Source organism: Cryptomeria japonica, chromosome 5, assembly GCF_030272615.1.
Source record: "Cryptomeria japonica chromosome 5, Sugi_1.0, whole genome shotgun sequence".
Lineage (NCBI taxonomy): Eukaryota > Viridiplantae > Streptophyta > Pinopsida > Cupressales > Cupressaceae > Cryptomeria > Cryptomeria japonica.
This window is the reverse complement of record NC_081409.1, coordinates 787,398,243-787,415,928: the sequence shown is the minus strand read 5'-3', so window position 1 is coordinate 787,415,928 and position 17,686 is coordinate 787,398,243. Positions and strand designations below refer to the sequence as shown.

Sequence of the window (17,686 nt, the reverse complement as noted above, 5' to 3'; positions counted from 1 at the left end):
GTTGGAAACTTTCCCAAACTTTCCCGGCCCGTGTTCTTAGCAAAACCAAATTACCTGATTCCAACAAAGATGCCCGGGACGCCTTCAAGCTGTTGTCGGACGACCAAATTAATCGTCCACGTAAATCAAACAGTCGAAGATAACCATCTCTTGATAAATTTAAAACGCCGGGAATGTTTCTCACAGGATTTTCGCGGTTAGCTACCCATACAAATGTTTTCTCCGACACTTTGGCATACCAGATGCCAATATACCAGTTATTGGTTTTTTGGGGACTGAAAAATCCCAATGCAAAGGTGCCATTCTTCGAGACCAAAGTCTGATTTCCGACGAGGGAAGTCCCTACTGGAAGGCTGTCTCCCATGTCAGTTGTCGTTGATTCTACTATTTTTGCTGATCTTTTGGCATTTTTGCTGATCTGCTCACTGAATAAATGTTATTTGACTCCGAAACTAAATCTTGCTATATTGCTTATGTACTTTGATCCAGAAAATAATCCAAAATAAGATTTTATCCTGTTGAACTATTCCACTTTAAAAACATATCCTTTAACAAACCTCTTTTGACTTTTTCCATGCACTTATTTTACAAAGAAATGATCAAAAAAGATTCCTAAGGACTAAATGTCAGCACAAAGGCTTTGGCTCTAGCTGCATGTTTAATAGGAGAGCGAAGTGCAGTCAATGGAGAAGTCGGCAGCGTGGGTGAAGTAATAGTTGTAAGATGACTTGACCTGAAATCTGAAGATAACATTGAAATAATGGCGGCGTGCACTACAATGGTATCAAAATCAACAATGACAAAATTAAATGCCACAACAATAAATTCAAATTCCTATCCTGCTTTTCGAAAGGCATGTAAGTCTACGAGTATCGCCATTTTCCTTTTGTTTTGTTTTTGTGACTGCAATGTCTGGTAGAGAGGCCACGCCTGTGGAAAGTCTCAAATAGCGGGTTCTAGAAGACTCTAGTCATGCAAGCGACTTCTACCAGAGAGTCAATACTGAAACAATTGATAGCTTTGTGTTTTGTTGGATATATATTGCTTTCATTATTGATCTCTTATTATTTTTTAAATTTTGTATAGGGAATATTTTAAATCGTTTCATTTCAAATTCATTTTCTTTATTCAAAATAGAATTAAAAAATTTCAAAGAGAATTTTGTAAAAAATAATTCATTTTAATGATAGATCAAAAGGGTGATCCAAACATTGACACAAAAGCTAGCACACAACTGAATTAGAAAATATTAATCATGATAAGAATTTTATAGTGTACATAAAATTTTCCATTTTAAATATTTTTTTTATTAATATTGGGAATAATTATTATAAAATCTATTTTTTTTAAAAATTGCATGCCACACTTTTAATTCATTGAATTAAATTTCAAATATGATAATGGCTTGAATGACATGAATGACATGAGCACTAGTATATAAATCATAATAGTCATTTTCTATGATAAGTTGGAAAAGTAGATTATTATAAACATTAATTTTGATTTCAATATGTATTTTTGAACTGGTTTAGTTAGAAAATAGTCATTGAAAAAAAATATTGCTGTTCAAATTTTTTTTTAAATTGCAAGGCTTTAATTTTTTTGTTAAATTGTCAAATTTATTACTTTTGATTGAAAATGTATATTGTTATGGACATGATAATATTATGTGGTGGAAAAATAAATTAATTTGAAAATTTTTTCTACTTGTAGAAAAATAGTTTATCATTATTTTGTCCATTTCAATTTTTCAACCTCTCAAAAATATACATACATTTTTTTTTTTTTTTGATTTATAATCCATTGCATTTTTCTAGTTAAATATCAATTGTATTAATGTTTTGAATGATATTGAATACTCTTGTGTACATTGTATATTGAAACATCATATACAAACTCAAAAACTATACAAATCCATACGTTGAGATATGTCACCAAAGGAATTCAATCTTTCTCCAATTTATTGAAAAGATGTATTTAATATTCCATAAAAAATAGTATCATAAACAATATCTAGGAAAATTTTGTCATCGAGCTTCTCTAAGAACTCAATAATTTTTTCTAAATAATATTAAGCAATTCTTTTATTGTAATATTTATTGTATATCAATATTCTAAAAAGAAAGTCTAATTTTGCTTTGTTGTATCCATAGAAGAAAGTGTACTTAATTGCGCTTGATTTTGGATGAGAATAAAGAAGGAATGTGTGTGTGTGTATATATACATATATGTATATGTGTATATATACACATATATATAGAGACACATATATATACATATATGTATATGTATATGTATATGTATATGTGTGTGTGTGTGTGTGTATAGATATAGATATAGATATAGATATGTATGTATGTATGTATGCATGTGTGTGTGTGTGTGTATGTGTGTATGTGTGTGTGTGTGTGTGTGTGTGTGTGTGTGTGTGTGTGTGTGTGTGTGTGTGTGTGTGTGTGTGTGTGTGTGTGTGTGTGTGTGTGTGTGTGTGTGTGTGTGTGTGTGTGTGTGTGTGTGTGTGTGTGTGTATGTATATGTATATGTATATATATGTACACACACACATATACATGTACATGCATACATACATACATAAATATGTATGTATGTACACATGTATGTATGTATGTATGTATATGTATATATGTGTGTGTGTGTGTGCATGTGTGTACACACACGTATGTATGTATGTATGTATGTATGTAATGTGTGTGTGTGTGTGTGTGTGTGTGTGTGTGTGTGTAGTTTTGTTTGGTGATTTGTGTAAATTCATTATAACATTTGTTGTCTTTTTCTTTGTATTGTATAAATCTATTAAACTTATGGTGTGTAACAAATTATTCATGAGGAAAGAGACAACATCTCAACAAAGTTTTGGTTACAATCTTATTGTTTAACATTTTTAAAATCTTTCAAAATTCTCAACTCTTCAACTTAATCTAGAACACAATAGAATATTTTTAATGTTAATGAAGTTAAAGATAGTCTATGGAATGGCAAATCTTACTATACTTCACTTTATGAAATATTGATCTTTGATCATTATTTGATTAGGATTTCTTCACTTCTTTCGATCATATCTTTGTTGAGTAAATCTTTATTAAAACCAACTACTAAGTTATGACTAAATTATTTATGTATTTTATTCAAATATCTATACAAATTTTATAATACAAAACATAATATTTTTCTATCTCAAATGTCCTAACTCTGCAAAAGGACATGTACCCTCTCTTCCTATAATCTTTCTTCTAAATAAACCCATAAATAAAATAAACAAATGTAAAATTGACTACTAATGGGTAGATATGATCACATAGGTTCTGATTCTAGCTACTAGTTTAAGTGTGAGGGGAAGCAAGGCGATAAAGGAACAAGTCAAGAGGGTAGGTGAAGAGATCGCTCCAGCTTTTATATCACATACATAACCACTGTTGAGAATGGTACCCACAACAACAAAATTAAATACCCACAACAAGAATCCTAAATTCCTATCACTCTTTTAAATATCTTTGCTTTCTTTTTTTTTTTAAATCATAGTGTAGAGGTGTGAGACACCATGTCTGTATAAAGTTCAAATAGCGGGGAAAGTGATGTTTGATATATTCATACCCCTCGTTCTTGACCTTTTCCAAATAATTGAAGTCTATGCAAAGAAGGCTTTACAGAATAGAAAAAGCAATATACTCTAAAATACAAATGATCTATACTCCAAGGAGTTGTTCTAAATTTAACCTTATGGAAGACTCTAAAAAAATATTTTAAGGCATCGAAACAACAATAGGAGGTTGTATATTTCAAGGATGATAGTGAATGAGTTGTTTCTATGACTTTTGATCCTTCAATGTTTCTAAAACTTTTTTACATATAGATTTGAGGCTAAATAACTAGCTTACATATATTTGATTTTAATCACATATATATATAATATGCCAAGAGATATCTTTTCAAGGCACTTATTAGAGTTCGGGGTACATGATAAAAATAGGCGCCTCAAGAAGGATATCTCTCGACGTATTATATATATATGTGTGTGTGATTAAAATCAAATATATGTAAGCTAGTAGTAGTTGCGATGCAACATGGGAAACAATAAAAAAATTCAAAATAGAACTATATAATATTATATTATTAATGTTTGTTGCAATAATATGTAATATTATTATTGCAATTATTATTATTTTTTATTTGTTTGTGGAATAATATTATAATATATTATTATTATTAATTTATATTGATTTTCGTTATTATGATATTATTTTATAATTTATTGAAAATAATATTCATAATATAAATTTAAAATATTTTAAATGTATTATATTATTATTTTAAATCATTGTTAGTTATAATATTTTTTTATAGTTTTATTAGTAATACTATATTAATATAGTGTTATACGATAAGTATAATACTATTATATTCTTATTTTGAAACTATAATATTGTTTTATAGTTATTAAGTGTATAATATCAAGGTCGGGGTTTAAAACTTGGTTAGAGTTAGGGTTACGATTATAGTTAGGGGTGGGACTATGGTTATAGATAAGATTATGATAATGATAGAACAACAATTATGTGGGCTTTAGCTAAAGATTACGGTTAGGGTTAGGGCTAATATCATAGTCAGGTTTATACTTAGGATTAGGTTTTCCATTAGAGATAATTATAATGAGGGTTAGAGTTACAATTATAATGAGAGTTAATATTGTACTTAGGATTAGGGTTAGGGTAGGGGTAAAGGTTATGATTTGGGTTAATCTTAGTGATTGTAATTAGTGTTAAGGTTAAGATTAGGGTTAGGGTTAGGGTTACAATTAGGATTAGGGTTAGAATTATAATTAGGGTTAGGGTTACATAGTTAGGATTATAAGGTTATATATAATTAATAATTGCATATAAAGTTAGGTTAAATATTATAATTAATAATTAGATATAAAGTTAGGTTTTGGGTCATTGTCAGGTTAGGGTTAGGGTTAGGGTTAGGGTTAGGGTTAGAGGGAGTTATAGTATTATAGATAAAATAATAGTTATATTTGGTTTTAGTTATTGATTAGAGTTGTTATTTGAGGATAATGCTTGGGGTAAGGGTTGAGGTTCAATTAGAATCAATATTAGGGTTAGGGATAGGGTTTAATTAGGATTAGGGTTAGCATTAAAACTAAATTAAGGTTAGAGTTAGTTTTATGACTCAAGAAGGGTCAGGATTTAAGGATAAAGCACGTTGTTAGGTTTTCGGCTATATAATAGAGCTTCGTTTGAAGGTTAGTATTCAAATTTAATTAGGGTTATGGTTAGGGTTAGGGTTTCTAGTTTGGGTTAATATTATGCTTAGGGTTAGGGTTTCAATTTACATCATGGTTAGGATTAGGGTTTACATCATGTCTAGAATTATGAGTAGGGTTAGGGTGTACATCATGGTAAGGGTTAGGTTTAGGGTTATTTTTTAGGGAAAAAACTATCCAACCCTTAGGTTGTACCAAGATATTAATACCCTCAATGTATTATTAATACATTGTAATAGATGATTGGTGCACAACCTAAGGGCTATAGAGTCATTCCCTAATTTTAGAGTTGGGGTTTAGGGTTATGATTAGGTTGGGTTAGGGTTAGGGTTAGGGTTAGGGTTAGGGTTAGGGTTATGATTAAGGTAATGGTTTAGAGTTGTGGCTAGGACTATGGTAATGGTTATGGTTAAGACAATCATTCAGGTTAGTGTTAGGGTTAACATTAGTATTATAGCTAGGGTTGTGGTTTATATCATGGTTAGTGTTAGGATTAATGTTAGTGTTTACATCATGGTTAAGGTTAGGTTTAGGGTCAACGTTATGATTAGGATTTTCATCATGATTAGGGTTATTGTTACGATTATGGATAGGGTCGGGGCTTAGGATTATGGTTAGGTTTAGGATTTGAATCATGGTAAAGGCTAGGGTTATGGTTTGGGATAGGGTTTAAAATTAGGATTAGGATGATAGTTAGTGTTTACATTATTATTCATATTAGGGTTAGTTTTAGGGTTTGGGTTATGGTTAGGTTTAAGGTTATAATTAAGGTTATTGCTAGGGTTAGGATTTGCATCTTGATTAGGATTAGGATTAGGTTTAGGGTTAGTATTGCAATTTATTTAGGGTTTAATTATAGTTAGAGTTAGCATTAGTACTCAAATAGAGTTAGAGTTTAAGGATAAAGCATGGTGTGAGGGTTAGGATTATATAATAAAGCTTCATTTTAAGGATAAAGTTAAGGTTTAATTAGCTCATGGTAGTAATATAAATTTGAATTTACTTTGGAGAATTTAATATATTTGCTATATGATTTATTTGTTGCTGAAGAGTGGAGTATGTGGAGGATATTTTTCTAATAGGTTTGGTGAAAGTGGAAGGATTATAAAAGGTAAGCTTATTAAAAATGATATAAATTGTAACTATTTTGTTTTTCTCATTGATGAAGTTAGCTCAGTTATCATTGAAGTAACACTAACATCATAATATTATTTGATAAAGTTATTTTATTCGAAGCAGTGGCAATAGTTAATGTAGATAGGGCCAGGATTTACATCAAGCTTACAATTAGGGTAAGGATTATGGTTAGTGTTGGGGCTTAGGATTATGGTTAAGGTCAGGGTTATAGTTTGGATTAGAGTTTAGAGTTAGGATTAGGCTTACAATTAGGTTTTACATCATGGTTAGGGATAGGATTAAGTGTTAGGGTTAGAATTATGGTTAGAGTTTACATCATGATTTAGGCTATAGATAGGGTTAGGGATAGGGTTAGGATTTACATCATGGTTGGGGTTAGGGTTGGAGTTAGAGGGTTAGGATTATGGTTAGGATTAATTTTAACTGTTACGGTTAGGATTATGGTTAGGGATAGAGCTTACATCATAGCTATAGATAGACTTAGGGATATGGTTAACTATAAGGGTTAGGATTTACAAAATGATTGAGGTTAAGATTATGGTTAGGCTTAGGGTTTAGTATGGTTAGAATTATAGCTAGAGATAGGGTTGTTATCATAGTTAGGCTTAGGGTTGAGGGCTACAGCTAGTATTATGGTTAGGGCTAGGTTTAGGCTAAGGGTTATGATTTTTGTTAGCATTTACATCATGGTTAGGATTATGGTTAGGGTTAGGACTTATCATTATGGTTAGGATTAGGTTTTACATCATGGTTAGGGTTAGGGTTAGGGTAAGAGTGATTGTTATGGTTTGGGTTAAAGATTAGGGTTAGAATTAGGATTATGGTCAGAGTATTATGATTATGATATAATAATAATTATTACAGGTTAGGGTTAGTATCCTAGTTAGTGTTAGAGTTTCATCATGGCTAGGGTTATGCATAGGATTAGGTTTTGTATTAGAGATATAGTTAGGTTTAGGTTTGTTATTAGATTAGGCCCAAAGTTAAGATTGCATTTAGAAATAGTATTAGAGTTAGAATAACAATTATTATATGTTATGGATCAGGTTTAGTTTGTTTTAGGATTAGGGTTTAATTTGGTTTAGTGTTTAATTTGATTTAGTCTTTAGTATTAGGGTAAAGATTATGTAAAGAATTAAAATAGGGTGGGAAGAATAGACTAATTGTAATACAATAATAGTTACAACTCAATTGTTTTTAGTGTTCAATTATGTTTAGGGTTAGGGTTCAATTTGGTTTACAGTTCAATTAGGTTTAGGATTAAGGTTCAATTTGGTTTAATGTTCAATTAGGTTCAATTTTGGTTTATGATTTCATTTGGTTTATATTAGGGTTCAAGTTATGTTACTAATAGTATTAGGGTTTAAATAAGTGAAGTGTTCAAATATGTTAAAGGGGCATATGGTCCAACTTGGTTTATTGCTAGGTTTAGGGTATAATTTGTTTACTATTATGGTTAGGCATTTTGGTTTAGTGTTAAATTATTTTTAGGGAAAGGGTTCAATTTGGTTTGATATTACGATTCAATTTGCTTTACTATTTGGTTAGGGTTGGAGTTAGGAAGAGCATGTAGTTACTATTTGATTAAGGTTGTGCTTATGTTAGGATTATAATAAAATTATAATTATTGATTATGATTACCATTAGGATAGGATTAAGATTCAAATAAGATTACAATTCAATTAAGTTTAAGATCATTGATAAATTAGGATTCAAGTTTGATTTAGTTTATTCTTGTTGAATTGTTCCACTTTAAAAACACATGTCCTCTAACAAACCTCTTTTGACTTTTTCCATGCACTTATTTTACAAAGAAATGATCAAAAAAGATTCCTAAGGACTAAATGTCAGCACAAAGGCTTTGGTTCTAGCTGCATGTTTAATAGGAGAGCGAAGTGCAGTCAATGGAGAAGTCGGCAGCGTGGGTGAAGTAATAGTTGTAAGATGACTTGACCTGAAATCTGAAGATAACATTGAAATAATGGCGGCGTGCACTACAATGGTATCAAAATCAACAATGACAAAATTAAATGCCACAACAATAAATTCAAATTCCTATCCTGCTTTTCGAAAGGCATGTAAGTCTACGAGTATCGCCATTTTCCTTTTGTTTTGTTTTTGTGACTGCAATGTCTGGTAGAGAGGCCACGCCTGTGGAAAGTTTCAAATAGCGGGTTCTAGAAGACATAAAATTGATAAATATTGCTTTCATTATTGATCTCTTATTATTTTTTAAATTTTGAATAGGGAATATTTTAAATCGTTTCATTTCAAATTCATTTTTTCGATTCAAAATAAAATTAAAAAATTTCAAAGAGAATTTTGTAAGAAATATTAATTCATTTTAATGATAGATCAAGAGGGTGATCCAAACATTGACACAAAAGCTAACACACAATTGAATCAGAAAATATTAATCATGATAAGAATTTTATAGTGTACATAAGATTTTCCATTTTAAACAATTTTATTTTTATTTTTATTTTTTATTTTTATTTTTTTTATTTTTTTTTATATTAATTAATATTGGAAATAATTATTATAAAATCTTTTCTTTTTAAATTGCATGTCACACTTTTAATTCATTGAATCGAATTTCAAATATGATAATGGCTTGAATGGCTTGAATGACATGAGCACTAGTATATAAATCATAATAGTCATTTTCTATGACAAGTTGGAAAAGTAGATTATTATAAACATTAATTTTGATTTCAATATGTATTTTTGAATTGGTTCAATTAGAAAATAGTCATTGAAAAAATATATTGTTGTTCAATTTTTTTTATTTAATTGTCAAATTTATTATATTTGAATGAAGACAAAAATATTTTATGGCATCGAAACAACAATAGGAGGTTGTATATTTCAAGGAAGATAGTGAATGAGTTGTCTCCATGACTTTTGAACTTCTCTACATATAGATTTGATGCTAAATAATAATTCAAGGGTTTGACCAGGTCGGGAAAGGCATTAATAATTCTAAGTTGTTATTCCTTGAAAATCAATAAAGAGTATAATAGTTAATTGTAAGGGCAATCAAATCTTCTTTAAGATTAAAACTACAGAAAAGATTTCAAATATTCTCTTTCACAATATCAAATCACAATTATTATTTGAATTAGTCTGGTAAATAACATAATTTTCCAATTTTTAAGAGCTAGTGTAACTATCTTCAACTCAAATGAATGCTACGAATATATCTATTGTAAAATCAAGATATAATAGATATAATATATTATAATAAATAGAGATGCAGGACTTGTAAATAAATATTATTTGAATTAGTAACAAAAACACAGACGCCCTCTATTTCTAAGAGCTAGTGTAACTATCTTCAACTTAAGGGAATGCCACAACTATATCTATTGTAAGATTGCACCAACTTTGATTAAGATTGTGTGATGATGAGTCTAGCTATTGATAGATTAAAGTTAAAATTATCTCTAGAATTAATTGTAGACAAGATTTTAGGAAAATTTGGTTTTATTTTTCCTTCTATAATCTCATTCTTTACTCATATTTTTTATTTAGATGGATTTATGAAGACCTTTCAAAGGGATTTAATTTATATTGACATAAAATTTAAAATAAATGTTGTCGTGGACAAATGGGTTAAATTGTTAAATAATAAAATTTTATCTTTAGATTGTACATTTACCTAAACAATGAGGATCCATCATCAAAATTAGATTAAAATGGTTACATAATGAATGGAAATATTGAAACTATAATATATTTGATAAATGTAAACCTAAAAACTTAACAAATGACATTGAATAGGAAAAATATCATGGACCTTTGAGATTTCTTAGTGCACTAAGGCTTGATGAGATATCTATCTCTATAAGTAGTGAAGAGCTTTTAATATTTCCCTTATGTTGATATGTCATTTTGACCATCAATACAAGTTAATTAATATTATGATGAACATTTATATATCTATATATATATATATATATATATATGAATTCCTATTATATTATTAATAATTAGGAAAATTGAATTTGACTTATTATGTTAAGACTAAAATTATTAAATATATTTTATTAGATAAGTAGGGTTTGAAGGGCCCTAAACCCAGTACAAAAGAGAGACTAGAACATAGTAACTGAATAATAGATCGAACTAATGGATTTCCAAAAGGACCCAAAATCTTTGAGGGTTTTTTAAGTCACCCAAAACTTTGCTTCTAGAAACTAACTATCTAGAAAGGCATACAAAGGATCCCCCAAACCTTTACAAAGGGTTTTGAAATGGCACCCTGAACCAACGAACTACAACTGATCTAAAAACCCCAACAACTCCTCTCCACCTCAATAGGAGAGGATCTCATCCAAATAGGGGCAATGAAGAAGATGAAAGATCAGGAAGTTAACCAAACTGGCCTCATCCCTATAATTGAGCAGCAACTATCGAGTGAAAGCCATGTAGAATGACCTCCATTCTCCCTCCACAAGAAGATATATGCCTCAATAGGAGATAGTCCCACCTCGATAAGGAAAATAAGAGAGAGAAATAGAAGCAAAATATGACATTCCCACACCAATGGAACCATCAAAAACTCCATCTCAATAGGGACTAACTTCACCTCCATAGAAATCAAAAAAGAAGAAACCTATCAAGGATCAGAAGCCAAAGTTGACAGAACCCCAAAAAAACTTGTTCTTAACAAAAAAAACAAGTCATAGCTAGAATGGGCCCTTTAAAACTAGTAGAAACCCTCTGGAAAACCAAAAGAACAAAGTGAAAAAAAAAAAACCTTCTCTAGGCACCAGAATAGAAAAACTAAAAACATCAAACTCCTTAGCACAAAAGATGAACACCATGGAGCGCTCCTCAATAAAAACAAAGAGAGACATATGCCTACTAGCATAGGCCAAAACCCATAATAACCTCTTCCACAACGTCAGCATGAGGAGCAACAATCGTTGAAGAGAAAAAAAACACCACATCTGACATAAGCCACCAGCTCACCACACATGAGAAAACTCTAATCAGCCAAAGGGGCTAGGTAATAACCCCCCACCAAACCCAAGACACCCAATGAACACGTTGGGTGAGAGAAAAAATAGGCAGAGAAAACCAAAGAAGGGAAAGATAGGAACACCCCCCTCAACCACAAGCCAGAGACCACAATTAGAAAGACAAACAGATGGAGTGCTAACAAAAATGTAACTCTACAAAACCCAAATAGCAACGAAGAACCAGAGGAAAAGGGGTCTCACCTCGAAACCAACGCACCCCCTTTCACTACCAGTATCCACCCGTTCACCACCAAACCAGCACACACCCAAAGGAGGGCTCTGCATGCATGGTGATCAAAACAACACTTCCACAAAGGGCAAAGCAATGTCAAGCATTTCTCCTCCCTAGCACACACAGGATCCCAACCACAGCCACCTCCAAAGTTATATCAACCCCCAAACCATCATCATCTACAAGGGACACCATGCTTAGAAAAGAAAGAGTAAACGTGTAGAACCCATCATCATAGAAACCACACACCAGGCCTAGAGATCCACAATGAGAGCCCACAACAAAGCCCAATGGGCCTCTTAAGGAAATAGGCCACTGAGCAACCAAACTTGCAGCAAGAATAGGAATAAGATGGCCATGGGTAAATTCTCCATTTCCATCATCATCTTCATCTTCCACCTATCCTGCATCACAATCACTACTAGATACCCTACCTACCCTGCCACTCCTGCCCTTTTACCATCATAGCTTGGTCATGTTACGTAAAATTATTAGATGTTAAATAGATTTGACATAAATAAATTATCAAAATTAATAATTTTATTCATTTAATACTATATGTACTTTATAATAAAATTACTAATTTGATTATTGTATTTTGATCATATGTTAATCCAATATGTAATTGGAGAAGTAATGAAAAATATTGAATATTAGGTCAAATGGTGAGTTGTGATCATGGGTAGTTAATTGAAGTTTTCATTATTTGGATTTATGATTGTAGGATATAAATAGACCCTAACTTATCCTTTCCTACATGCATTTATGAGATAACTTATTAATTAAGAAATTGTCTTAAATTGCTTCATAAATATGAAACATAACTCAAAGTTAAAGCTATGAGATTTCCACAATCCATGTTATATTCTTATGAATTTTTCTGGATTCGATTGTGTGTATTTTTTTTTTCCATCAATGTTTCTAATCACACTCTGTGATTCATCATCAGGATGAAAATAATTCCAAAGACATGAAAGATGATGAATCACAGAGTGTGATTCAAAATGTTGATGGAAAAAAAACTACACACAATCGAATCCAAAAAAATTCATAAGAATAAGAAATGCTCTAGAAGTCTTTGATAGGAAACAAGGATATATTGATTTCAAATGAAAGTATATGTATTTTTAAATGAAAGATTAAGTAGTTCTCTCAAGTAAAGGTAATAAATATATAAATTGAATTTATAAATGATTTGAATCTTATTCCCAAATTCAATTAACCAAAAAATCAATCTACCAAATAGAGACATCTATCAAGTATTAGTTTAGGTGAACTTTGGTGAACATTACACTACTTAAGAGAACAATAAATTGTTACATGATTCTTTAGTTTACATCTTAGTATATTCTTCTAGCTTATGTGGATATTAGGTTATTTAATACTTTATTATATATGAAATTAAATTAGATTATTTTCCCTTACATTTCAAACAAAGGGGTAAAAACTTTATTGAAACTCAAAGAACAACATTACAAATGAATCAAGAGACCAAAGTCCCCAGGAAAATCCTGACCACCAAGCAGGAAAAGACAATCAACACCATCAACCATCACCTTCTCCCTCCCTATCCTCAGCAAGAATTCTCTCAAAATCAGGACGAAGCGCCGGAGAGACCATTTCCCACTCCTCAATTCTCCATCCCTCAGCATACTCTGACGCCCATTTCGCCAAGCAATCAGCAGCCCTATTCCACTCCCTTGGAATATGAATGAAAGTCACCAACTCCATTAATGAACTAACCTGCAAAATCTGTTGCACCACCCCAGCCAACTGCCAACTGACATCCTCCACTTTCTGCTTAATAAGTAAATTGATCAAAACCTGGGAATCAGACTCACAAACAACCCTTCTCCATCCCAAATCATAAGCTTTCTCAAGAGCACAAAGAATTGCCAACCCTTCCATAAGGTTGATAGTATGAACACCCTCATAGATCGAAAAAAGGAAAACCACCGAACCCAAATAGTCCCTACCAATCCCCCCAATACCAGCCGGCCCCAGATTGCCTCTGGAGGAACCATCAGTATTGATTTTTAGAACCCCAATTGGGGGAGGCTGCCAAAATCCAGACCTTTGAACTCTCTGCCTCAAATGCTTACCAAGCTTTACACATGCCGAGGCCAAGGACAGCCCCTGAATCCCCAATCTCTCCACCACTTCAGCATCCCTTTTCCCCAAGGGGAATTCCAACTCACACTTAGCCACCACCGTCTCCTGAACCATGCCCAAAGTTCTTTGTCAAATTTGTTGAACCAACTTCTTTTCTCCATGAAATATTCGCCGGTTCCGCTCCAGCCAAATCTGCCACAATACGAAGATAGGACCCACAGACCACACCACCTGTAAAAAAGAAGCCATAGAGGGAGGCCTACCCAACCTTTGCCAAAACTCAATCAAGGAAGAAGCATGAACACAGGGACTATTCCAAACCCCCCACCAGAAATGCCAAATCTGGAGGGAGAAAGGACAGCGAAAAAACAAGTGAGTCGAGTCCTCCTCATTAGCTCCACACAAAACACAGACCGAGGGACCCTGGAAGCCACGCTTCTGAATATTATCCCAGTTCAAGCACTTATTCCAAGCCAAAATCCACACAAAACAATTACATTTTGGCCAGGAAGACTTGTTCCATATCTTCTTCCACCACTGAATTTCATCCCCATCCACCCTATGGGACAATAGCTCCCGATAGCCAGAAGCAACAGTATATTCCCCTTTAGGATTGGGAGACCAGGCAAGCACATCATCATACTGGAGAGGGTTGCAACATCTACTAGAAAGGACATTATGTAGCTCAACACATTCTTTTGGCATCCCAACATCAGGCCATTCAGCTGGAGACTTCCATCCAGCCACCTCCAACTAACCATGAGAGGAAAATGACTTCAAGTCACTTACCCGAGTCCAGCCATTCTCACGAAATCTCTGACAGAGATTTAACAAGTGAGGAAACTGAGAAATGATGGGGGGGTATCCATCCCACGAATCAGACCAGAATTGAACCTCAGTCCCCTTGTTACAAATCCAAAATAAACCATCCTTAATAAGATTAGCCCCTTTCTTAAGCGTACTCCAGATCACTGAGCCCTTTCCAAGAAGGGGGTAACGGGGCATTTCCAACTGAGGGATTCCCTAAAAATACTTCTGAGAAAGAATCTTGGCCCAACTCTTATCCTGCTCCTTACACCACCTCCAATATAGTTTCGCAGCCAAAGCCGCACCAGTCAAAGCCATCTGCTGCAGACCCAAGCCACCAAATTGCTTTGGGCTACACACTACCTCCCATCTAACCAAACTCCATTTGGAAGACTCCAAGCAACCAGCCCATAAAAATTGTCGTGTCACAGAATCCAAATCCTTAACAAAACCCATAGGGGCAACCTGTAGCATGCATCTGTAAATGGGCAAAGCCTGTACCACCGACTTGATAAGCTGAACACAACCAGCAAAAGATAACCACCGGTGAGTCCAGTTATTAACCTTCACCCTAAATTTATCTAGAATGCTCTACCATGACTCCCGAGGCAATCTGCCCACCGAGAGAGGGAAACCAAGATAGGTCAAAGGAAGTGCCCCGATCTGAAATCTCAATGTTTGAACAATCCTCCTCTAAATGGGGCGCGGAGTGTTGAAGAAGAAAATAAAAGACTTATCCTCATTGATTTGTTGACCTGAGGCAACCAAGTAAACATCCAACACCCTGCGTAAATTAGAAGCCTCTCGCATTGTAGCCATACCCATCAGAGCAGTATCATCCACAAATTGCAGATGAGACTGCGGAGGTAAATTACCTCCCCACTGCCAGCCCTGTATGCTACCCATCTCCACATTCCTTCAAAGCAATCTCCCCAAACCTTCAGCAAGGAGGATAAACAAGTACGGAGAGAGAGGGTCCCCCTGACGAAGGCCCCTAGAAGCACCGAAAAGCTCAGAATGATTCCCATTAATAAGCATAGAGAAAGAGACTGAGGTGACACAACTCATAACCCATTGAATCCACTCCACCGCAAACCCAAAAGCAGCGAGAACCTTCCACAAGAAGGACCATCGAACTCTGTCATAAGCCTTCGCCATATCCAATTTGATAAACATTGCCTTTTCCTTGGAGCTGGCCATAGAATGGATGACTTCAGTTGCAATAACAATCCCATCCAGAATTTGTCTGCCTGCAACAAAACCACTCTGTTCTTCGGAAATCAGCTCCTCAAGACCCTTTTTCAACCTGTCAGCAATTACCTTAGAGATGATTTTATAGATGAAATTGCAAAGAGAAATGGGTCGAAATTGGCTTAACCTATCCGCCCCCTCACACTTGGGAATAAGAGAAAGGAAAGTAGAATTTAAAGCCCTTAGCATCTGCTTGTTCCTTTGAGATTCTTGCACAACCTCCAGGAGATCCAAACTGATAATATCCCAAAATTCTTGGAAAAACTCGATCAGGAAGCCATCAGGACCTGGCGCCTTTCCCTTCTGCATCTGGAACACAGTTCCTTCAAGTTCTTCCAGTGTGATATCATTCATAAGCTGTTGGTTCAACTCCCTAGACACAAGATGAGGAATACAAAAATGAACCTGAGCCTCCTCAAGAGACCCCCCTTGCGAGTCCTCCCTAAAGAGAGAAGCAAAGTATTGTCTTACCTCATTAGAAATTTCAGGGAAGGAAGACAGATGTTCTCCCCCATCGTTCACAAGACCAGAGATAGAATTCCCATGCCTCCGTGCTTTCACCGAATTGAAGAAAAAAGACGTATTTTTATCCCCTTCCTATAGCCAAACTATTCGAGCCTTCTGTTTCCAATATATCTCTTCCCTCAGCTCCCATTCCTCCAAGGTTCTCACAGCTTGTGCTTCAGCCTGTAGAAGCTCAGGCGTCACTCCAACCTCCCTTAACCTCCTTGTGATACTATCCAATTCTTCCTGAGCCACTGCCTTTTCCTGGAAGACATTCCCAAAACACTGAGAGTTCCAGTGCTTAAGCTGATATTTAACATGTTGAAGACGCTTGGAAAAAATATACATTGCCATCCCATAAGCAGGTCTTCCACTCCTCCACCATTCTGCCACATAGTCCTTCAGAGAAGGGTCACGCAACCACATGAGCTGGAACCTAAAAGAAGGTGTACGTGGAGCACAAGTCGAATCAATGACAAGCTTGATAGGCCAGTGATTTGAACCTTTCCAATCCAAGATCTTAGAGCAGGAAGACCACATCCCCCCAACCCAGTAGCAAGACACCAGAAAGCGATCCAGCCTTTCTGCGATGCAATAATCCCCAACTCGACGGTTGTTCCAAGTAAACTATCCATTACTAGGCTTGATATCAATAAGATTTAAAGAGTTGATGCTATCCCGAAGCAACAAAGCAGAGGGCTCCAACCTCCCAGAACCACCTCGCTTCTCAGCCAACTCGCAAATAGCATTGAAGTCTCCAGCCATAATCCATGGATGGAAAGGTGCCATAGATCGGACTAACCTGATATGAGACCACAGAGCTTGCTTTCCCCGTATATCAGTAGGAGCATAGATATTAGAAAAGAGAATAACCTCCCCTGTCTCAAAGCTAGAAGCTATCATAGACATAGTGGATTTAGAAGACACCCACCAAAGAGGTCGAATTTTCTGAGGATTCCAAAAATAGGCCACACCCCCAGAAGATCCATGAGCACCGATACATTGACACTCACCACACCTCCATAGCCTAGGTGCCAAGTCAAGCATACTCTCAACAGATAACTTAGTCTCCTGAAGAAAAAACACATCAGGACCATGCTTTCAAACTAAATCGTGAACCTCTTTTTGTCGAGGGCCGCTGTTCAAGCCCCTTACGTTCCATGAAAGAACTATCATTTCAAGGGGCTCGAAAAGTGAGAATCTAGAGTCTTTACTGACCCTGACTCAACCAAGTTCTCGCCTATCAATTTGATCTTTTCCACATCCTTCTTTCTACCTGGTTTAGCAAATTTCTCTGCCCCACCTTTCTTAATATCTTTTTGCAAAATACCCAAT

The 17,686-nt window shown here is 34.3% G+C and overlaps 1 protein-coding gene across 1 annotated transcript; it reads right to left on the bottom strand.

Moving 5' to 3' along the window:
* Nucleotides 1-13,222: 13,222 nt before the first annotated feature.
* Nucleotides 13,223-13,903, bottom strand: LOC131876166 (uncharacterized). Its single transcript, XM_059220985.1, has one exon. It carries the CDS (start codon nucleotides 13,901-13,903, stop codon nucleotides 13,223-13,225), a length of 681 nt encoding a protein of 226 aa, XP_059076968.1.
* Between the last annotated feature and the right edge of the window lie 3,783 nt (nucleotides 13,904-17,686).